General features: G+C 38.8%; 1 protein-coding gene across 3 annotated transcripts; it reads right to left on the bottom strand.

The window, feature by feature from the left end:
• Positions 1 to 4,636: 4,636 nt before the first annotated feature.
• KNG1 (kininogen 1) lies at positions 4,637 to 22,728 on the bottom strand. 3 transcript variants are annotated; one of them, XM_009677276.2, is made up of 11 exons: positions 22,407 to 22,728; positions 19,380 to 19,490; positions 18,561 to 18,645; positions 15,889 to 16,061; positions 14,427 to 14,534; positions 11,188 to 11,269; positions 10,016 to 10,188; positions 8,483 to 8,590; positions 7,377 to 7,466; positions 5,742 to 5,904; positions 4,637 to 5,393 (listed from the first exon to the last, which is right to left on the bottom strand). In XM_009677276.2, exons 1-11 carry the CDS (start codon positions 22,599 to 22,601, stop codon positions 5,188 to 5,190), a joined length of 1,494 nt encoding a protein of 497 aa, XP_009675571.2. In that variant the 5' UTR covers positions 22,602 to 22,728; the 3' UTR covers positions 4,637 to 5,187. The 3 variants fall into 3 exon arrangements, with proteins under 3 accessions (XP_009675571.2, XP_009675573.2, XP_009675570.2); XM_009677278.2 differs by having other exon boundaries at positions 5,748 to 5,904; positions 22,407 to 22,726; XM_009677275.2 differs by having other exon boundaries at positions 4,637 to 5,904; positions 22,407 to 22,726.
• Between the last annotated feature and the right edge of the window lie 369 nt (positions 22,729 to 23,097).

The raw sequence follows: 23,097 nt of genomic DNA, 5'->3' as shown, positions 1-23,097 counted from the left end.
CAAGTGACAATGTTTTTCTACACCGTGGGCTTTGGCTCAGTGCTCTAAGGCTTGGTTTTCAAAAGTGCTGCGTACCCACGATGCTATTTAAAATTAATGGGAGCACTGACTGCTCAGCACAATTTAAAATCAGGCCTCTGTGCTCAAAAAGATTTTTTTTTTTTTAGCTTAGCGATCACAAGAGTTTTTAAGTGACCAGTCTGAGTTCTCCTAGACACCTTCTGGAACTGATTTTTTTTCACAGAGCGTGTTGTCAATGCTTGATTGATTCCTGGGAAATGCGGGTATGTCCCATTTTAGCTTTTGATATCTTTGTGTGTGTGTGTGTGTGTGTGTGTGTGTGAGAACGTTACTACTATTTTAGTTAATATGCAGCTACTGGAACAGCTGGCATGTGTAAATGAAATGAATTCAGGTATAATAGGTTTACTTCTTTGCGATATTTTATCTGATTAATCTTTTTTCTATTAGATTGAATGGCAAGAGATTAATTTCTGCTGAACTGCCTAAGGATTAGAATAAGAAATAGAAAAATGTCCCTTTGTCATTAAAATTTCTTTACGTGCGTCTGGTTGATATTTAAAGTTACTGAGCTATATAGTATTTGGGCATTTTGGTCATACTCGTTGTTTCAGTATGTCATAGCTCACACTGTTCTGTTGACGTTATATTCCTTCTTGAAATCAATAGCAGCCTATTCTTATCTATGCCAATTATCGTTTTTTTTAATAACAACCTAAGCTTCAGTTAAAAATGTCCTGCCTGGATAAAAGGGGCACCCTCCTTTGTTCCTGACCTTAATCAGTTTTGTTTGTTCTTTCCCTTGTTCTTTGCACAAGTATTTTTCCATTTCAAGCCAAGTGGTTCATTAGGGCTTCTGCAGTAAGTAGATCCAGTGGAACATGGTGCCTCATTCACTGAATTCTTATGGTGACTTCTCATTAAAGATGTTTTGAGTTCAAGCTCTTCAGTTTTAAGGCAAATACACACTACTTTGGCATGAATCTGGACTCTGTGGGGAGTTCTGAATCTCTGGAAGTCACTTGGAACTGAAACAGCAAGGTAAGCAATTTGCTGTTGTGAGAGACCGGCAGTTTAATGCCTGGTCTTCAACTCATGGATTAGCAGTATCAGTATTCATGGCAGAAGGGAAAGAATCACTGTCATGTTTCCATGATCCCTGTTACCCCATCCTGATAGGAGTTATGTCTTTGGAGCTTACGTTTGGATTTTCACTGAGCTGCAGATTGAAAGCAGTTCAGTAACAGCAGTAATATTAGTATTCATTATAGCAACGTGCCTTACCCAATTAGGAAAGCCTTCACTATTTCCTCCTTAAAGCAGCCTTCCTCTTATTTTGGAATGCAGTAGAAGTATTGCTTTATTAATTACGTTTGACCACACCAACGTCACGTCAAGCTTCCTTAAAACTGTGGAAGCTGAATTATTCTAATATAGTCTTGTAAATGCAGTGAAATTACAGTTAGTCTGTGAGTAGCTAGTTGCTGAGTTGAAAAATAAATCTCCAGCGTTTTGTAAGAATGTTTGAGGAATCTGAGCACCAGATTTGGGGCAGCTCTGTCTATACAACAGTAGCTGTGCAGCGTTGTCATTTCCAATTCGGTAGCCGTTTAGACCCATTTTATCTTCAGAGCTGTGATTCCTAAATTGGGAGCAGTTATCTTACTGGCTGAAAGACTTAAGAAAACAAAGAAAGAAATGGGTTCTCACATCTTATCAAATGCCAGTTTCACCCTTAATTCTCCCCACTTTCCATTCCCAAGTGCCTGTGCCTCTCTCTCCCATGGGCACAGTTACGCTACGTGCACATAGTATGAGAAGATGAGTGGAATTACTGAGTGTAATTAAATGGTCATATCTGAATTATAGCAAAAACACAATATGCTATCTGTAGTAAAACTGAAGATTTTTTCATATGACAGTTAAAATTCATATTTTGTCTTTCTACCACTGATGGAATGAATAGCAGAAGAGAGAGTGCATTAAATCCCGACAGCAGTAAAATGGCCATCAGGTGGCCCTGGCTCTCGGCAGTATTATGAACAGAGGCTCAGTTTAGACATATTTGCACACCCTAAACTCCCAATTATGATTGTCTGTATCAGTCAGAATGCAATTTTTTCCGCTACAGGGCTGTCTGTTATTTTTTACATTCATGAAATTGCGCTTAGAGCATTATTTGTGCACCTTGCACATAATAAGAAACTGGCAAACTTTCTGTGCTCTATTGGTAGACCTCCAGCATTTGATACAGCGATTTTGCAGATGTGGCACTTTAACTACAGCGTTACTAACACAGAGGACATGCTGAATGTTAAACCTAGTAAGCCTTTCCTGGCAGTCACAAAGCCCTAAAACGGAGATCCTAAAAACCCAGTGGCAGAAAATCTGCCATCTGCTGGCCAAGGAGAAAAGTACCTGTTAAGCTTTAAAGCTGCGTCGGACAGAGCACTCCAGTGTGATTCCAGCAACAGAAGCTGGTAGTTCTGCAAACGTTTTCAGCAGCAGATCTGAAACAGTGGTCAGTGGTTTTAGGACAGCGTATTTTCCCCTCAGAAAGTACTGTTTCGTTATAATTAAGACTTTCTGTGGGAACATGTCAATGAGAAATTGAAATGTTCTGTTCTAAAAACGTAAACCAATTATGTTTCAAAGTTTTTGGATTGGAGCACTTTCAAGAGAAACTATTTCAAGCTTATATGCGTTTTAATAATGCAACATACGCAAAAAATTCCCAGTTATAGCCCAAATCATACTAGTCATTATTCAGGAAAAAGAAAAGAAGCAAACAACTGAAGATAACTCTCTAGAGATCCCTTTGCCTAGCTTCGTAAGTTTAGTGTCTGTCATGGGCTAAACAGAAGATAGACTTTGCGTTTTATCCTGCAAGGATGGAAGTGAATGAAAAAGCTACGGGATCTGATTAGTGATAGATGCAAGAGTTCTTATTTTTATATCTTACCTTACCATGAAGCTGCAGCTAAGTTGTTTGATTTATTAAAGATTGCTAGTTTTGCTTTCAAAAAGAAAGGAAAATGCAATGTTTCTGATTATATATCACCAGTCATGACGGGTGATTTTCTGTGTAATATATGCATATTTAGTAGCCTATTAAACTGTGTTAAAGAAATGTTTAGATGCAGGTAACCAGGCTGAACTTAGATTCATGGGGACATTTTCTAATTTTGGAGTTCATGTCTTTTAAGATATAATTTCAATGTAGCTTTTGATACAATTAATTAAAAAATTGAAAAGAAAACAAATTGCACATGCAAAGTCATACTGAGTGTACCTCAGTGTAGGTTATCAGAAGGGCTGACTTCTTTCAGTCACAGTGTTGATAGCTACCACTTGAGGTAGGGAAGTAAGTGAACACGGAAGGTGGTTGACATCTGTAGGAAGCAGGCCCTGGAGAGGGAAGGTGTGTGTGCACTGTCAGTGGGTTGTATGGCAAGGGAACGTTTAGATTTATGAAGTGTGAGTTCAGTTCTGTAATTTGTAGGGGATTGTCTTCTCATGGTTAGAGAGCCCCTTCTGCAGTGGTCTTTTGCTGTTTCGCTTTGCTTTCACCTCCTCTCTCCGGCTCTTACCCTTTTTTGCTTCTTGATAGTGCTACCTCCACCAGGTCTCTTGTCCGTCCCATTCGCTCTGTTTCCATCTTTGCCACTAAGATTCTGCTCTTTTCTGTTCTTCACCCCTTCCCCCGTTATTCCACCCTTGCTCCTGTCCTTTCCAGCTCTGTCTTCTGACCTCTCCTTTTAAATATTTTCTCTTTCAGGAGCCTCCCCTATGTCTCTTGCCAAGGCTCCTCACCCTGTTCATCTAACTGTTCTACATTCTGTAAGCAGTCTTCATCTGTCTAGTTCTTCCTCAATAGTGGAGTGATGGCAGTAGAAGTGTAGCACACAAAAGAAGGGCACATTTCTAGCTCTTGGTTATATAGGCTTGGTGCCACAGCAATCCCAACAGTTGGGGTGAACAATTACAGAGAATATCCTGTTCTGTCTCTGCAGCTGTGTTGAAGGATGCTTAGACTGTAGTTGCATTCTCTGTGGTCCTTTACAGCAAAACAAGTTAAGTGTTCACCCTTTGTAGCACCTCACCCTTTCAATAACTTTTCAGATGACTGAGCAGTGGTTCGAACTGGTGAACTGATCTGGTGTTAAAATATTTACTTATTTACTGCTGGCTGTTTTTCCAGCATAATGAGTTATTGGATCCATACCTCACGAAAACATGATATTTGCATGGCGTTATTTGCCAGAAATATTTGATCCCTTTTAGCTAAGATTTCCCACCAAGAGCTCAGCCTTTGGTAGATACCTAGCATGGAAAATTCAGTCCAATCTCTTAGTTAAGCCAACTCTTGCAATCGGAGAGGTCAGACAACTTCTAGGTATCTTGAGTGTTTGCAATTCTGTCATCCGATCTACAATATTTGTGCACCTCTGCCACAGGAAAATCTGTCAATCATTGTGCCTCTGCTCTGTAGTGCATGTATTACACATAGGGAATATGCTTTATTTGGGTTTCTGTCAGCTGTCCCTATTATCTCTTTCAACAAGACCACCTGCTAGTGATAGACTGGTAGGAATATTAATTAGAGTAAAGGCACTGACAGGTAAAACAGGTTCCTGTATTTTGTTTTGTGCTTAAAGAAATTTCCATCTAGTAAATGAGAGGAGTATTATTTTAGATATCTAAAGAAGGCATCCTTGTTCTCTATTGGCTTGCTTTTGTCTTACCCACCAGAAATACTTGGTAGAGATTCTTTATGGAATTTGCAAAATTCTTTATGCTGTTGTTTTAAACATAATGTAGTGAGACTTGATGCAGTGATTCACTGTGTGTTTATAGCAATCTTGAGACAGATGAGTTGCTTATAACTGTGACATCTACAGCAGAAAGCTGTTGACTTGTCCTGGATTCCCTTAAATAGACTGGTTCTGCATCTGTGATGCCACGCCTGTTTTACAGCTTTGCCATACGTGCCAAGATATGCAAACACAGACTCATGGTCTTAGGTCTCCAGAAGTGCTGGGGACCTCTTTGAATATCTTAGCTAACAGAGTAGGAGCTTTTTGCCTCTAAGATTTCATAGATTTTAAAGGACAATTATTTGATTTTCTGTGTGTGGCCTCACACGAGGACTGTGCAATGTTTGAGTTATGGTAAAGCATCTGAAAGGTCAAAGCTTGTCTCTTCATTTTGGGTAGGTGTTGAGTTTTCTGTTGTTGGATTGATGCTTTCTGCTGCAGAAGGTAAGAGGTCCTCGTCTGTCAGTTCTCTGGGAAAGCTAGAAGGAACTGGGAGGTCCATAATTGGTTTCCATGGTTTTCCAGGACATCGGGGAAGAGGAGACTCTGAGCGATCTGGCAACCCATTAAATAAAGAAATATCAGGAAGAGTTACCGTTTCTGCAGGAATACTAGTTTCCTGTCTTGCAGCCCCAGGAGTAACTAGCTGTGACACCATTTCAGCACTGGATGATGGGAGGGTTTCTTTGTGATTAAAAGCCCTTTCATCAGATTCCTCAGAAGATTTGGGTTTCGGATGTTTATGTTTACCATCCTTCCTGTGTTTTCGATGCCCACACCCACAGCCAGTTCGGTCCCCACAGTCAATGCCCTGCCCATGCCTTTCGTCAGACGTAGGATCCTTTTTAAATCCATGCCCATGTTTACACCCATGTTTATGCCTGTGTTTATGCCCAGGTTCACCTTCACCTTCTGGTCCACGTCCATGATCTTTTCTTGTTTCTTTGCTAGGTGTCTGACTTCCTGTTTCATTTTTATCAGAGGATGTTGTTTTATCTGGCTGATGTTGCAAAAGGGAGAGGCTTCGGAAGGGGGTGAATCCAGGCGGCCTTCTTGCAAGGATCAGCTAAAAAACATGGCAGTATTAGTAGTTAGCCGTATTTTTTACATGACCAACGTAATAGCTTTGGATTTGGAAAATTCAGAATTTAGCTCATTGCAGTACATGAGTTGATTAGCAAAAATATGTTATCAGATTTTTGAAGTAAACTGAATCTTTTCTATCTCTGATAAGGGTGGGAACATAAATATCCATCCAGGTAACTCCGGAGTATTTTAATGACTATATGTAAGAAGAGCAAATTGTTTATTTTTGAAATTCTGCCCGTCTTAGTGTGGAATGATACTATAGAGAAGAAAACAGCTGTAAGCATGTGTATTTGTTTTAGTTTATGAAGAGTACAGTTGATTTCTGGAACGAAAATGTCCCTGCTCTTGTTAGAGAATAACATTCTGATTTATAAAATTAGTTTATGCTAAAGGTTGATGGAATAGACAAAAGATCTGGATTATTTCATCATATGAAATATAGCTATTCAATTTTTTGTTTCTAGCTATAAAATTCTATGTTTCATAGAACTACTTAGAAATAATACATTTAACACTGGTACTATAAAACATTCATTTGTTGTTGAGTAATCTCTATTTTCCCATCGCTGTTTGTTCAGCTGAAAGCTGAAGGCTGAAAGCATGCTGTACAGTTTGTGTCTGCAGTGGGTTTCATTTCTGTCTGCTAAAGCATGTGATCCTTATCTAACTGCAAATCAGGGATGTTTGAGGGGGAGCTAAATTTGAAAGTTGATGGGGATACAATATCATAATGGAAGCTGAGAGGGGAGCTCTTAGTTATGTCGATGTCTCTATGTTAGTCGATACCTAATGAATGGGTAGTTATGAAAGTGCAAACACAGCAAAATTACTGAAACCGCAGTTATCAGAACTAAAAAAAGTTTATATTTATATTCTGTTCTGAGACTTCAAAACTGACTCACATCTAGGGCTAGTTAAGAGCGGAGCTGAGCTAAGAGGAAACTCTAAAAGCTGTTGCTGCCGATACTGACAACGCTAAGCAGAAGGAAATCTGCTACTCTACTAACATGAAAAGAATGGCAGATGCTTTTGAAACCTATGCATCTATGGGGTATAGTTTTTGCATTGCCAAACGCATGTTTGTCCCAATTTTTAAACTGGTATGAAGAGTGATTCAAAGGAACTGATGGGGCTTAATACCTCAGAGCTTAACTGATAATGCAGAGAAGCAGTCAGTGGGCAGCATGTTCTCTCTGTGCTGCTGCCTTACTTTGCACTTCTGTAATCAGTGTTGTCTGCTGTCTCATGTTATGGCAAATAGACTTTGATGTAACAAGTTTGCTGAGGTTAGACAGTGAGGGAGGAGTGTGGCATTAGTGAGGTGGTTAAAAAACGTGTTCCTTTATTTTTAGTACAATTATGAGATAATTTGGGGTGGATAAAGAATTTAATATCTTTTTGTTGTTGTATGCTCTGCTTATGATGGTGGATAATAGAATGAAATCATACCGGTAAATATTCCTTTGTGCAGGTAACCCGAGGCATTGTTTTATTCTGCCATGGGATCACATAAATTTGTGCTTCACATTTCAATGGTACCTGTTGTCAAAACACAAATTAACATATTAAGGCAGCAAAACATCAGACACAAAGGAAAAGAGTTGTACGTGAAAAAAGATAAACATTTTTAATAATGCTTTTAAATACAAGTATGCTTGGAGCTCTACCTGAATGTCTATGAAATCCATCTTAGTGATGGAGATTCCTTCGTACTGGGACGAATCACTGTTTAGTTTTCCAAGGTTTTAGGATACCTGTGTGAACACTTCAATTCAACTTCTAACAATAATTATTGGAATTGTTGTATCTGATACTTTTGGAGCATTAACTATTTAATCTTCATGATATTCCTAACAAATATTGTCTGTTGATGGTACTACCCCTGTTAAAAATTGGAGATTTTTTTTTTTTTTTTTTTTTTTTTTTTTAGAGAAGAGAAAGGCGGGTTTGTTCAACTAGTTGATGTCTGCTGCGCTAACAGTTTTTAACTCTGAGGTAAACACTGTTCATATGGTAGGAAAAGAGAGGGGAGATAAAGCCTCTCTTTTCCAACCAACTCCCTTGCCAATGGTTTCTGGTCCTATCAGCATCGCCTCCCAGCATCTGGAATGGATTTTCCTAGTATCAGCAGCATACATTCCAGAATCATCAGTTCTTTGCACACCAGTGCAAAGTCTCATACTTTCCTTTAGCTGCAAGTGCCACAGATTCAGGAGTATTGCAGCCATTTCATATCCTGGCAGCCTTCTTCCCTCCCGTCTGTGATTCCGAATTATCAGAATAAAGCCCCCTTCACTTTGCAGTGAACGCTAAGATACTGCAATTGGGATGACTCAGTCTAAGCTTTGTGTTTTACTGCCACTGTCAGTGGCTTGGATTGCAGATATTGAAAGGTGTCCCTCTTGTTGTTGAGGCAGATGTTTACTGAAAGAGGTGATGGAACTCAAAATCAAATGTTAATTTGCATTAAGTGACTACAATTTCTAGTGCAAGTGAATTTGTCCATTTGGAGCAATTCTTTTGACATTGTAATTGGTGACATCATCATGACTTACGCTGCCAGGTGGGGCTTCACAGTCTTCATTAAGTTCTTCAAACTCTTTCTTTGAGCAGTTTGTCTTCTTGCCTGCAAATGTTATATGGTAGTTTTTCCCTGCCACCACCTGAAAAATTAGCAAGAGGGCTTTCTGTGGTAAAGGCATTTTTATTAAAAGGGGTTCACAGAAAAGATGGGTTTCTGCAAGTTCCTTTCTGGACCACTGGGTCAATGCAGGTTAAGAACAATATTAAAATACTTGACAGCAAAGCTATCTGCTTCTAATCAACTTACCTGTTTACTCCAGTCCTATTCTCAAAAATTCCAGCATTGAAATTGGAGGAGACAGAAAGGTCAGAATAACACCAGGCCCACAGTTCTGGCTTTGTTTTATTGGATGCCTGTAGTAATTTCATTAATGACAAATGAAATCATTAGAGACACCACAGCAGGGAGCCAAATATGATGCAAGAGAAGTGAGCAAAATGAAGTGCGTGGTAAACAGGCTCAGTTGAAAATGGGCGTATTTGGCAAATGCACTGAAGAAAGGAACTGCACTGGTTCAAGAATACGCCTGGAATGAGTTCTCTTAGTATTTCTTACAATGTCCAAAATAATATAAATCTTGCTGTAGAGACAGCAGGCAAGGCATGAAATTCTGGCTCTTTATAAGTCTATTTTGCATGCTAATATCAATCGTGGTATGAAAAGTGGGCGAGAAGAAAGAGTAGGAAAAAGAAAAAGCACATACATTGTTAGTAAGACCATGAGCTACTCAGAAAAACTTTGGTGCACTTTTAGTGCTTTCTCCAGTTGTACCCCACGTGCTCATGACAAGTTTTCTACAAAGTATCTTCAAAACTACTCCACTGGCTTTTTTTACAGTTCTTTGGGGGTTTCTAAATGCCAACTTTTATATGACATAACAGTAAACGGGGCAAACACAATGCTGATCAATGTTATCCTCCTGGTTCCTTGTTCTTCTTTATCTAGCTGTATTTATCTGTATATGTTAAGTTATGCACGGATGTCCTCTCGTGAATCCAGCTGGAGCATTACTAGCGGTATTATTGGGAAGTCCCATTTCTTGGAGTTTAAAACTATTAGAGGGTGGACAATGCATAAAATAACATACAAGAGTTTTGGTGTGGTGGATCAACTGGGTAGTTTTGTCTAGCAAATCTCTTCTATCGTACAAGTCCATGAAATATTACAGAGACTGCTAAAAAGTGGGGTAAAAATACAGAAATCAGATGCCCTAAATCAACCTTCTTCCCATACTTTTAAAATCACATTAAAAAAAAAAAGCCCTCAAATCAAGAGCCTGGGGATTTTTAAATCACTTTTGAATGCAAGCCAAGATAGGTAAAATTTTGCAAGGAGTGCATGGATGTCTCCGTGACCACATGTGTCAACACATAGAGAAAAACATTATTTCAATTCTAAATCCAAACTTTAGCTAGCATGCAGTTCACATCAATAAGACTGCTGTGTCTGTGCCTCATCTCTGTGATGTACACAACTAGTTTTAAAAGGAAGAATAAATCCCAACCTGAACTGTCGCTTTTTCTATTTCTCCAGCTTTATAGTAGAAATCATCATTATTCTCCAAATTGTACTTCTCCATAGAAACCTTCAGTAGTTCTTTCAGTTCTGGGCTGTCATTTGGGATAGTCTTTGGACAACCAGCACAAATGAGAGTGGGAGGATTTACGGTTTCTTCAACTGAAAGAAAGCAATGGATTTCAAATCTAAGAAACAAAAGATTCAAAACTCATAGGCTGGGAAAACCAGATAGTTATAAATCTCCACCTTCTGGAACACTTTGTGTTTGATTCTATCAAATAAAACCAAAATATCTTTGAGTTTTATGTGACGGATGTTATCGTATCTTGATTATCTAAAAGAGCACTGTCTCAGCACCTAGTGTCACGCAGGACACTGAACAGTAGTCTTCTCATAAAAATAAGAATGGGGTGTACCAGTTGAAGGTATCTAGCAAATAAAGGAAGGGAACATCTGCATGTACGGAAGGACCTGAATTGGAGGAAAGAAAAGGATCCAGCCCAGATTTCAAGTTATTGGCAATGAATGAGGGTATTGAAGAATATCTTTGCTTGAAGAAAAACAAGTCTCTGAATGGGTGAGAAAGCAACACCTGTTATATGGGGTAATATTGTACTGAGTGATTTAACAGATTTGCAAAACATGACTTCTGTTTACAACGAAAAAGCTGATTCAGAGCTGTGAAATGGTGATAATCTTTGTCCAAATAGATGGTTGGAGGAAGAAGTAACAATAAGAAAACCAGGTAAGGGTTGATTGTAGTAGACTTATAAATTCTAAATAATTTACTTCCAAGGAAAAGTATTAACTTCTAACTTACCAAATTTAGGGATAGTCATGCAATATGAAATAAAAACAATTATAGTATCACTAGATGAATTACTAATTTTGGACCAAATCTTAAAGAAGTCCGCTCCCTTGCTTTTTGAAAGAGTATATTGGAACTCTTTGGAAATTCTGGAAAGAATTGTTTACTTAAAGAACATGATATTAGCTGCCGGTTGTTGTGGTGGAAAAGGAAATCATCTTTGTAAGGCAGTTATATTCTTTGATTTTGTATCTGCTATCTCCAAGTGAGAGTTCAGGACCAGCCCCATGACACAGAAACAGGGCAGTATGTAAATGATAAAATATAACTTGTATGGTGCTGTTACATACCTGGAAACTTGCATTGACTTGCAATATCTACGATCTGCGCATTAAGACTTTCATATGCTTTGGCCTCACAGTTACCTACACGCTGGAGTTTTAAAAAAAAAAAAAAAAAAAAAAACAAAGCAACATATTATTATTTAGAAATAATCAGCAAACTCATATAAATGTCCTAATTCCTTCCTGCTAACCCAATAAGTCAAGCGTTCTACTAGTAATTCGTTCCTCCAACATATTGATAGTAAGAAGCCTGCCAGACAGTATACCCAGACAGTAAGCAGAGCCAATAAATGCTGAAGGTTTAGAAAGACCACTCAGAGGAAATGAAATCATAAAAGCTAAATGAGTTGTTTGTATGTGTTCATTACAGAAGGAAAAGGGGAGGTTCCCAAGCCAGAATCCTATTTCACAGAGAACTCAATGGAAGTTCTGTTTCAAATTATAAAGACCAAAAAAGAAGGTTATGGAACTAAATATAATAAACAGTACTGAGTTTCTGGGCCTGCTGATATTCGTTTAAGCGTTCTAAAGAAACCGTGGTAGATGACTTGCTTCAAACTGCCTTGGTGTCCTAGGACCGGAAGACAGCAAATGTGATCCCATTCTTTTTAGAAAGGTTTCTAGTAAGCTATAGACCGGTGAGCCTGATGTCTGTACCATTCAAATGATTAGACATTATAATAAGGAAAGAATTAGGGGACACGACTACGTGAAGGAGAATCAGCTTTTTCTGTGTAGACAGAAGTCATACTTTGCAGAAGTCATACTTTGCAGATCTGTCAAAGTTCTTCAAAAGCATTAACAAACATGTGAGTAGAGAGAGATCTATGAGGCTGATACAGTATGCTTAGATTTTCAGAAAGGTTTCAATGAAGTCGCTTATCAAAGATGCTAAAGGAGATTAATCAGCTGTAGAGTAAGGGAAAGGCTCTTGCATGGATAAATACTTAGTTAGAATATGTAAAACAGCATAGGATTAATGATCAGATCTCGCAGTGGAAAGAGTTCAACAGCTGGGTGGCCCAGGGGTTTGATCTGGCAGAATAAAATTAACGTAGAGAAATGTCAAATGACACACAAGGAAGAAGCCAATGCTAAATCTGTGATAGGCTCTGAGCTGACTGTTGCCATTCAGATCAAGATCTCAGGCCTATGACAGATGCTTGAAAATATCATCCACAAAAACATCAACTTAGTAGCAGTTTAAAAAAATGGGGAAAAAAAGAACATAAAGGCTTATTATGAAGGTTAAAGAGCATTAAATTATGCCCCATTTTAGTTCTGTGGTTCACATGCATGATGAATACAGGGTGCAGTTCTGGTCCTCCTGTTTCAAAACAGATAGTATAGAGCTGATCAAAGGTATGAAGCAACTTCTACGGAATTTGGTCATTCCAAAGACTAACTAAATCAGCTAGGACTCTTCAGTTCAGAAAAGAGGTTTTTGAGGGAGGATGTGATGGCTAGAAATCATGAATGGAGCAGGTGGGTAGAGATCACTTACTCTTCCAGTACAAGAATGAAAGAGCATCAAAGAGACTTAGCAAGTGGAAATTTCAAAACAAATACAAGGAGGCGGCTCTTTGAACAATAGATAAGGTGATTTGTGGAATTTACTCTTTGCTTGCTAAAAGCTTACACAAATTTAGAGGAGGACCAGATAAGCTCTTGGAAGAGAAATACACTAAAAATTACTAAACGTAAGTATATGGGAAGTACCTGAGCAAGGAATGGCTGGTGACAAATATTTGGGGATACGGGCAAATATTTGGGGATATATCCTATATGCTTTCCTTGATCTTACACCCTTGCCAAAGCCTCTGCTTGTGGCTACTGTTAGAGTTAAGATACTAAGCTAGATGGAACTTTATGTTCATGGTTCATGCAAAAATAGACAGATAAGAGGTCCGACTGAAGTTTCTTCACAATATTTGAACTTTGTTGTCTTCAGTGAATTGTCATTTTGTTTACATTTCTGATTGGGACAAAGAATGTCAGCTTAGGCTCAGTTATTTGAATAGCCATTCTCTCCAGTGTTTTTGAGCACATTTTGGAAAAGTTGGCAGCATACGATAACAGTTATATGGTAACAAGATAATATGATAACAAGACGTAATAGTGGAAATATTTCCATATCTGACATGTTCTGATTGGACCTGCAGGTTTCTAGAAATAACTGTGGATGATTGATTAACAAGGTTGCTTAACTGTTCAGGAGATAAGTGATTAAGATCCAATCCCACAAGCCCTATGTGATCGAAATGGCATGTCAATAGCGTAGCACTTCTGGATTATGTGAGATGGGCAGAAGTCTTTATCTCCAGCTGACAGATAGGGGAGTTGAGATTGAAGCAGATCGAGTAACTTGCTTACGGTTAAAGGGCAAGCCTAGCTAATGGAGAGATTTGCTTCAGCTAGTCTTGATTCTCAGTCTCCTGTTATTTGCTACAGTGTTTTCATTCTTTCCTTTTCTCACCAGTGCTTCTGAAATGCAGTAGCATTCTTGAGACATCCAAGGAGTAATTTTTGAACAGGAGAAACTCTTGAGTGTAGCACTAAATAGCACAGTTCCACAACAGCTGAAACAGATGTGAGTCGGGGCTCGTGTGTGTGGTTCCTTCCCTCCCGTTTACCACCGTTCTTCACTCTGGCTGTACATTCCTGCCCGCTGCCTTGTATTGCCACAAGCACTCGTCTGACCCCAGGGTGAGCTGGCTCAGTGAGGTCAGTTGACAGAACAGCTCTGTTTGTGCATTTAGTTCTGTTCCAGCTCAAAGAAGCAGAGGAAGTAAGTGCCCGTTTTGGCAGCACTGCATAGCTGGAATGTATATATTTGTTAATAATTCTTTTTGAAGCTTTCTTATTTGGACTGCAGTAGAGAGAAGTAATAATTCAGCTATTTATTTTTCTTAGAAACTATGTCTTATGCTGGAAAAGTACTGCTCATGACCTTTTGGTTTGTACTGGAGTAGCAGTCTGGATAGCAACTTCTCAATGGATTATTTGTTTAGGTAAGACTGTTTGGATTCTGTAGAGTAACCTGCAAACATTTTAGTGGTTTTCTTGGTCACTAATTCAAAAGAGGACACGGATGTTCCAACTGCGTAAACAGACAGTTATCTGTAAGCTTGGATTTACATTTCATTGACTGGGTTAAGCAGAAGTATAAATATTTTCCTGAGTCAGAGCTCAATCATTATTTCCTAATATATTTTCTTGATAAACAAATGTTGAAGATTACTTACCCCTGTAGAAGTGGTTTTGCACTCTGGACTTAAATCTTGAAATTGGTCTTTGGAACAATTAGTCTCCTTGATTTCATATTTAATTATATAATTCCATCCAGCTACCACCTGGAACAGATATTTAGGAGCTGCATTAAATAAGCCAATACGTGCTTCAAAGTTAAACTGTTAAGTGCAATCACCAGAGAAAGCAAGCGCCTTCCATCCATCAAATCACTTTGCAGTCATTGAGCCATACAGTACTCCAAGACAGCAATAAAATACTATTCTTGTACTACAGAAAGTAAGTTAAGCCATGCAGATATTGGAAATGCAGTTTGTTTTCAGAATCAGGCTCTCCTGGCAAGCCTGCAGCCTCGTACCACATGGTTCCTTGCGCTTTCCTCCAAAGTGTCTGTTACTTATTACTCCTGGTGACAGGAGGCTGGTCTAGATGGATGACTATGCTAATACAGCTTGGCAATTCCTGTGTTCCAGAGCGTATGACATAGTAAAACAAAATCTGAATAATGTAACTTTACACTGTTGGCATCTCTTGTTAGCGAGTGTCCTGCATTTAACATCTACCTGTAATTGTATCTGCCTTGGGCTTTTCCCCCCCCTCTTCTGTCCAGACTTTTGACTTTTTTTAATTTTCTCTCCAGGAAGCAATTCAGTTTTTCACGCTGTGGCTACTGCTTCTCGTCTATGAACTCTCTCCGTGTCACCGAGTTAGGTCAGGCAGCATTTGAACACAATTCAGAACTAAGAATCAAATACAGAAACTTTCCCTCCCCGATCGATTACAGTGGAGGGCTCTTGACTAGTCTGTGTTGGCCGGAAGTGACATGACGGTTCTCTCTCTAGCGGCTGGAGTGCAGTCTCTCTGTAACATTTTGCCATGTGGCCTAAATGTCGTGTGTGCTTGTCTTGCAGGTAAGAGGAAAAATAGGCTAACCTATTTTTCTTTATTGGTTTTACCTGTCCTATAATGTTATCAGCTGCTGACATACAGGTCCTATTCCACTGTATAAACATAGATGTCTAGTGCCATTTGAGGGGTTATCCAGAGTATATGAGACATCTGCACACGTTGGCAGTTTTGGCACAGACTCTAGGGCCAGGGACAGACACAGGCCTGCTCCTGCTGGAGCTTCAGGTAGGAGCCTAGTGGAATACTCTAGGGCATCTCAGATGACACAAGGTGCCTGTGTCAGCACTGCATACGAATGAATTGGTGCTGGACACTGGTTGCTTGCAACTGCAGGTAAAGACAAACCATGTTTAATACCAGTGGAGAGCTCGGAAAAGCCAGTAGGTAACTGTTCATGATTCCACAGAACTCAGAAGAATTACTTAGATGGTCTGCATTCTGTATGCTCTTATTGTGAAATATAATACACCTGAAAATCAGAAATGTGCACGTAAAGCAACCAAAATACCTTTTTCTTTTGTAAAATGTATAGAAAAATCACATACAAACCTGTCTTTTTGCTTCTTTTATTTCAACAAGTTTAAAAAGGGCAGCTTCATCACTGTGCCTGTTAAACTTTTGGATGGCTTGTTTCAGAATTTCTGACACTTGTAAAGAGTCACTTGATATAGGATGAAAGCATCCAAGACATACAGCCTCAGTAAGCATTATCTTTGTCATAGCTGGAAAAGAAACAAACCAAAAAATATAGGCCTGCATGTAAAGCTGTGTCAGTTTTAATTTCTCATACCTGGGAATGACAGAGAAGGTTCAGTGAGCAAGAATCTTTCCTGCTTTTAATCAGAGCGATCAACAAAATCTAGATTCAGGTTTCAGGGCCTGCAAAGATACTCACTGTATTTAGAGACATGCTTCTCTATGTAGTGAGAGGGGCCATTATGAAATTTGGATCCAAGCATGGTCTCAGCAGTGAGCTTCACCCACAAAGTTCAGGAGTCATTGAATCTCTGAAAAATCTGGCATGCGGTTTTAACACCACTAAGGAGGAGTCATCCCTCATCCAGTCAAGGAAGAGCCAGTGGAGGCCATAGTTAAAGAGATGTTCTTCAGATTCTTCAAAGTTCACCCACAGCACGCAACTGTTTCCTAACCTCACCATGTTTCAGAAAGGGGACTTTGTCAGGAGTGCTTTGGCTCACCATGTGGACTGCCCTGACTCAGAGCTCCCTAGAGACTGTAGTTAAACTATTCTACTGCTGTGTTGTCTGAACTGCCCTTGCTAGTCACTTCAGCTGCCAAAAAGTTACCCCTTGGTGTTAGCTTCTAGGCTGAACCAGCTGGAATGCTGTGGATAGGCAAGCTTGAAGGAGATGCTCAAAATTGTGTTTCCTGCTACTAATCCTATTAACCCTCTTTCCTTTCTAGTAATCATGGATTAGATTTTCATAAATTAGTTTCCTAGTTCAGAACGTAAATTAATTTCATGATTCAGTGAGCTTGAGAATCAAAGTGAGACAATATTATGGTCTCTGTGGAATTGAAATAAAATTTGTGTGCCTGATCCTCAGCTGGCATAAACTGGCTTTAATGGAGTTATGCCAACTTGCACCAGCTGGGGATCCAGTCCAAGGTCAATATGGGCAAACACTTCCACCAAGGAGGCTTGACAGTATGGTTCCTAACATACTGTGGGGAAATCCCTAAACATTTTAGGTCTATTGTTTAACTCTTCTGTTTGAATCCTTTGCATTTGATTTTGCTCCTTGCTCCTTTGTCCATTTGGAATAACTCAGTGTAAGGAATATTATTAGTCTTAGCTCTCATAGAATACATGAGCAGAGTCTGGCCCTTTGTATTTATAGCATCATCTATCACTGCCTGCCTTTGAGTCAGTCATGGCAAATATATATGTTACAGAAGACTATGACCTTGTTTTCAGGGAGCAATCACAAACAAAATAATAAAACATTAGTACACTCAGTTCTGAAAGGATTATGGTTTCAGCCTTTTTGCAAGGGCTGAACAAATGTGTATACTTTCTTCAAAGCTGCAATAAGTTGGTAACAAGAGATGACCTTTGTAGGTTTAATACCCGATTCATTTAATTCAAACGTGGTTCTTTAGCTTTCTAAGCAAAGATTCAAACGCAAATTTCCAATGCATTCTATATGGAATTCACATACCTTCTGCTGGCAACTAGATGTCACCGTTGCCCTACAAATGCATCTGAAACCAAGCGGCATTTGTTCGGTAGTAGAACATGGGGGTCTGCGTGTGCTGCAGTTCCTAGTAAGGCAGTGGCTGTAGGTATAGCCATTATAGCTTTAAACAAGATAACTAGTACCAAAACTCAAAGATGCAAACCATCTTAGAAATCTTGATAAATCTTTCTATTGTTAGCCCACACTTAACTCCGGGCTGCCACAGTTATATGGTCATTTTAAAAGTAGCCTGGATATGTCTTACCTGGACTCTAGTCACAGGTACGTAAAGAGTGACAGCTCTGTAGCTGAAATATGTGACTTGTTTCTAATAAAGGAAGTTACTACGTGAACATTATAATCATATATGAATATCTTAAAGGCAAGAAAAGTAGTCCCGGCTGTAGTTAAGGTCCAATAGGTTTCATAAAAAGTCTCAAGTAATTACATCGCTACTAGATTCTTAGTTTTGAAATGAAAATTTCTGCAGCGTTCTCAGCTGACGGTTGAAGATTTGTGTTGTAAACGTCAACAAAAATAAGTTAGTCGTTTTTAGTTTTGAGAAAATTAAGATACAGTTTTGTCCTACAAAGTTTTATCTAAACGTTTCTGGCACAATTTCATACTTGAGTAATTGAGGATGGAAATTTAAAGTGTGACAAGAGGATATCTAGTCTCTAGGTTACCGATGTGCTTTTGGTCTTAAGCAATTCATTTTAATGGGGTATAATTTTAATGTTTTAAAAAGCTTATTATGCAAACATGCCAGTTTTCAGTACCAGATAATAGGGTCTTCCCCTTAGATAGAAATTGCCAGTGCTTCACTGACTTAGCATGTGTGTGCAGAATGGAGTGGAGTGAAATTTCATCTTTAACATGTAGTTGCTCGTTGAAGATGCTTTATGAATGTCTGAACAGAATGATGAGGAGCTTCTGCCTTTAAAATTACCTGAAAGTCTCAGCATGACTTTTTTCCCCATTCTTATTTTTCAATGTACTTGTTGAATGCCAGTTACATACCTGGATCAGTTTTGCAATCTTGTGAAACATTACTTGTTTTTTCAGCCTTATTAATGTGAACTCGAGCTGTGCATTCTCCAGTTTCCTGCAAATACATATGACAGCATTTGTCTTAAACTTGATTGACGAATAAACCCAGATTAGTACCATATTGGGTGGACAAGTTCATAGGTACATGTATAGTAATGTCAAATCTGCTATTTTGTTATTGCACAAAGAATGGTTTTGTTGATTGTGGGGAGAGTAGGAGATGGATGGACCAGATAATTGGAGAGATTCTTTTGTGTCATGATGATGAATTGTAATTAACTAAAGAACTTACAGCAAGTATAAAGGAAATGAACACACCTTCCTAAATAAATCTGTACAAATTGCATATTTACCTAATTTCCTCTCTGCTGGTGTGAGATATGCTGCAGTGACCATGGCATTTCACATAGATTAAATGATATGATTACCTTCTTCCTTTTCTTTGCATTGTGTACAATATGGAATAACAGTGACATCCACTGGGGATGTGTAGTGTTTCCTGAATGCTATGGATGCCCCAATTGTACTTCCTCTAGGTACAATGAAGCTCTGAAACGTCTGTATGAAAAAGGTCTCTCCTGCACATATGCAGGATTATAATGATTAACTTTAGGGTTGTAAACATTTCCGTACTGGACTTTACTCCTATCAGCTCTCAAAGGCAACACACACACACACGCACACACAAAAAGCTAACTCCTCTTCTGTATTTTTTCCCAGGAGGCTGCAGTCTTGCTGATTATGTTGCTGTTTGTATACAGAGAGTTTTAGAAGAGGACAGACACTTACAGCTTCTGCAGGTACTTTGTAATCACAGTCATTCCAGTGTTTGTTTTCCTCAATGGCACAAGTGGTCTCTCGCATTCGGTATTTCACGTAGAATTGTGTGTCAGGACCTGCCTGGATAAAAACAGTATGCAAGTCATCATTTGCACAGTGATTAATCAGGACATCATTGATGAAGTAAGAGTTTCGAAGGGTAAATTCTATACATTGGTTACCATATATTTTATAATATGGTTTCAGATTAGCTGCTGTTCTCCATGGAAGATCTTCCAAATCTTGCTAACTTCATAATTAGCTGATCTGATTGTATTATTGAGCCCTTAACTACAGCTACAATATGGTGATAGTAGTAGATGCAGTGTGCTCATCTGCTTACAGTTCAATGTACTGTAGCTAGGATTTTAAAAACAGAAAAAAGTGGTTAGGTTTCTATACTCATATTCAAATGTACTCCAAATAAGCAAATTTGGCTGCTGCTTGGATAGTTTGCATACTTACCATTTTGGACTGTGCTCCTGTCAGACTCAATCACTCTCACTCTTGGCCTGTTCCCAGATCTGTCTGCTTTCCTGCTGTAGCCAGCACAGAAACAGCAGCCAGCAGCCCTCAGGCAGCCTGGCCATGTCCAAACTGCATTACTCTACATTAACAGGGTGCTAAGCAGCTCTTCCTTCTTGCGGCAAAGGGTTCAGGAGGGCCTGTGCTCTAGAGACAGTCTTTGACTGTGCCTGCAGTTCTCCTATAGGCATTAAAGGCAAAGTCGGTCAAGAGGGTCGTCTCAGTGTACCTCGTCTCAGGAATTCGATGAGATGAAGTACAGATAAAGCCTAGAAGTTACATGAGGTCTGTCCTGGCCAGTGGAAGTTCAAGGCATTATGATGTTTGTGAACCAGTAGGGGGCATTTTCTCGATGCTCTAGGCTCAGTAGTGAGCCCATGCCTTCAAATAACATTTAACATACTGCAACGTTTATGGTTCATCCTTACACAAACCCAAAAGTTCCTGATCTTTTACAGCCGCTGAAAATGCTCTGGCAGTGTACCTCTTGAAATGCAAACACAGGCAGTTGCTGTATTTTAACATTAGCTCTGTTAGCAGTATCATTTGAGGATAACCAGAATTCTGAGGTAAGAATTCTGTACCATTCTGCTGTACAAGCAAGTGAAGTTGAGTTGACATGGGTGGAATATACTGGCTTTACATTGGTGGCGCTGAAGGCAGAATTACATTCTGTGTTCTCTCACTTGCTATTGCGTATTGCTACAGCTGTGAAAAAAATGGTGGTACTTGAAATAGTCGCTGCAGGCTGTAAAACAGGATGAAACAGCCTCTGAAAAACGGACATATTCCTCAGCAGGTATAAACTGACATTTATGGAGCTGCATCAGATTACACTATCTCAGATAAGCACTAAAAAAAGAGCCAAATTCTGTTCTGTTACACTGTTTTAAACCTGGAATAAATCAGTTCAGTTCACTGAGTATGTGAAATACCTGAGAAAGGACATTGTTTCTGTATGTTATTTGTTGTTGTTTTATTTCATTGTTACTATGAACCACTGTGGCTTTAACTGGTGCAGGTTCAGGCTTTCAGCAGTCAGCTTTTATGTTTTATTACCAAATCAATAATGAATGTACGTGAACATGTAATAACCAGCTATTTAATTAATGTGCTCAACACTGTGAGACTAGAGATGAGTAAAATCTATACTCTTTTTAGAAAAAGAATTTAGAATACAAGAAAATCTCTTGCAGACTCCTTTTCTCTGATTTTTAACATCATAATCAGATCAGTGATTCAAAGTAGTAATTGATTTCCACCTCAGATCTTTTCTGAAAAGGCAGTATATCTAGAGAATAATGGTGAATATTAATGGCAATAAATATGCATTCTTAAAAGTAGAACTTTATTTACAATGAAATGCTGATAATGATAACTTTCCTCAGGGAACACCAGCAAAAATGAAGGTGGTGTTATAGCTCTAATATAAAGATGTTTGCATCTGGCTGTTGTTAAGGACACATGTAGTTCAATGAAGACAGTGGGACCATTTATTTGTTTAATATTAATTATATAAAGGGTTTGCCAGATTTTGGTCTTTGTCACTGTGTGCTAAAATCTCCCCGGTTTGAAAACATGAAAACTAGAAGATAGGTGCCAGGAGACGTGGGTGTTTTTTCTGTAAGACGTTGAGTAATTCATGTCCCCTTTCTGAGCGCAATTTCTATCTGGGTAAAAGTGCTTCCTGTTTTTGGTGTGCAAAATATTCTGCATCTGAAAATCCAATCCAGTTAAAAAAAAAAAAAAAAAAAAAAGCTAATGTTTTCAAGTAAAGTAATGCTTATCATTACTATGGTAATATCATCTTTATCTGCCTCTCAGAGGTAAGTACTCTTTTGTTAAATGGGTGGTATACAGAAGGTCTCCAGGCAAAGGATCATGTTTCATTCTTTTCCCTTCTATAATTTTAGCTGTCTCCCTATTTGACTAAGATAGCACCTAGTGCTTTTGGATAGATCTGCGGCTCAGGACTAGTGTCAATCAAATGATATTCACAAACAGTTTATTCGCAATATTGCCAAATTTTATCTTTTTTTTTTTTTTCTTTTTTACATGTGATACCAGCTCTTCCCAAGTCAGAATAATATCAAGGTTTTTTAATAAGTTTGTTTTCGCCATTGCTCTGAAAGCCTTACTCATGATGCAAAAAGGTAGAATTCCCAAAGAGAAAGGAAAAAAATAAACATGCTAGTAAGACATATTGGATTAGTGATCAAAATTTTCTACTCTTTAGTCTTTGCATTTATAAGCAATTCACCAGCACACCAAGTTCCATTGATAAGAACATAATATACATCCCTGCTTGTATAGTGACAAGTATCTTACTGTGCAAGCCATTTCTCTGATTTTTTTAAGCATTTTTGCAAGACACTTTGCTGTCATGTTTGCCATCTCTTATGAAGGAGATGGAGAGAATTGGACCCAAAGTGTGCAAACAATTCCAGCATATTTTTTGCAAAGTCTACTTACTGTTCTTTTGGCTTCCATCACCATGTACAGAGCAAATTGATTACCAGTTGTTCTGTCTCCATTGTACTTCTTCAGTGCTGTGTCAACAGCTTCCAAGACATCGGGATCATCGCAGTCTGAAAACTCAAATGGAAGAGGGGTGGCTCTGCTAGAAAAAAAACTACAACAGAGCACTAGCACAACGAAAGGTTTCATAACTGGTCCAAACAGCCCCCTGAATTAGGGGATTCTCTGAAAAGCAAAGGGGAAAGGAATACTTGAGAGGGAGTTAGTAACCTCTTCTGTTTTTCAGGAGCGATAGCTAAGCAAACAGAACAAGTGGGTTATTGGGGTTGGTAGATTCTCGTCATATCCTGTTTATACTGCAAATAAACTTCTGAGTTTATCTAAACAAACTTTGTGTGGTAACCAGAATGACACTAAGGTTGTCCACCTGCCATCAAGATAACAGCCTAACTGGCTGCAGCTGGAGACAGGTTTGAACTCAGCAGCAGGGCCCTTGAGGAAAGAGGGAGAGCGTTTGTAGCTCTCTGGCTTCTGCTTTTTTTTTTGTTTGTTTTTTTAACATCAAAACTGCTACTCAGAATAAATTTTAGAAATCTTAAATAAAACACCCAAGAAGGTCACCGTGGTAATGAAGTTCTGGTTCTGGACAGCAGCACTGTAAATTTTATAGATCTGTTTAGTGTTC

Source organism: Struthio camelus, chromosome 9 (genome assembly GCF_040807025.1).
Source record: "Struthio camelus isolate bStrCam1 chromosome 9, bStrCam1.hap1, whole genome shotgun sequence".
NCBI lineage: Eukaryota > Metazoa > Chordata > Aves > Struthioniformes > Struthionidae > Struthio > Struthio camelus.
The sequence above is the reverse complement of the archived record's forward strand: the minus strand, read 5'-3'. Positions and strand labels throughout refer to the sequence as shown.

Bases quoted from the DNA above. Each gene is read 5' to 3' on its own strand.
- KNG1 (XM_009677275.2), bottom strand. From the start codon at position 22,601: ATGAAACCTTTCGTTGTGCTAGTGCTCTGTTGTAGTTTTTTTTCTAGC. The intron at 10,189-11,187 runs GTATGTAACAGC...GCTTTCTTTCAG, and splicing joins AAGTCAATGCAAGTTTCCAG to TTGAAGAAACCGTAAATCCT. The intron at 7,467-8,482 runs GTAAGTCATGAT...TTTTGACAACAG, and splicing joins GTGAAGCCCCACCTGGCAGC to GTACCATTGAAATGTGAAGC.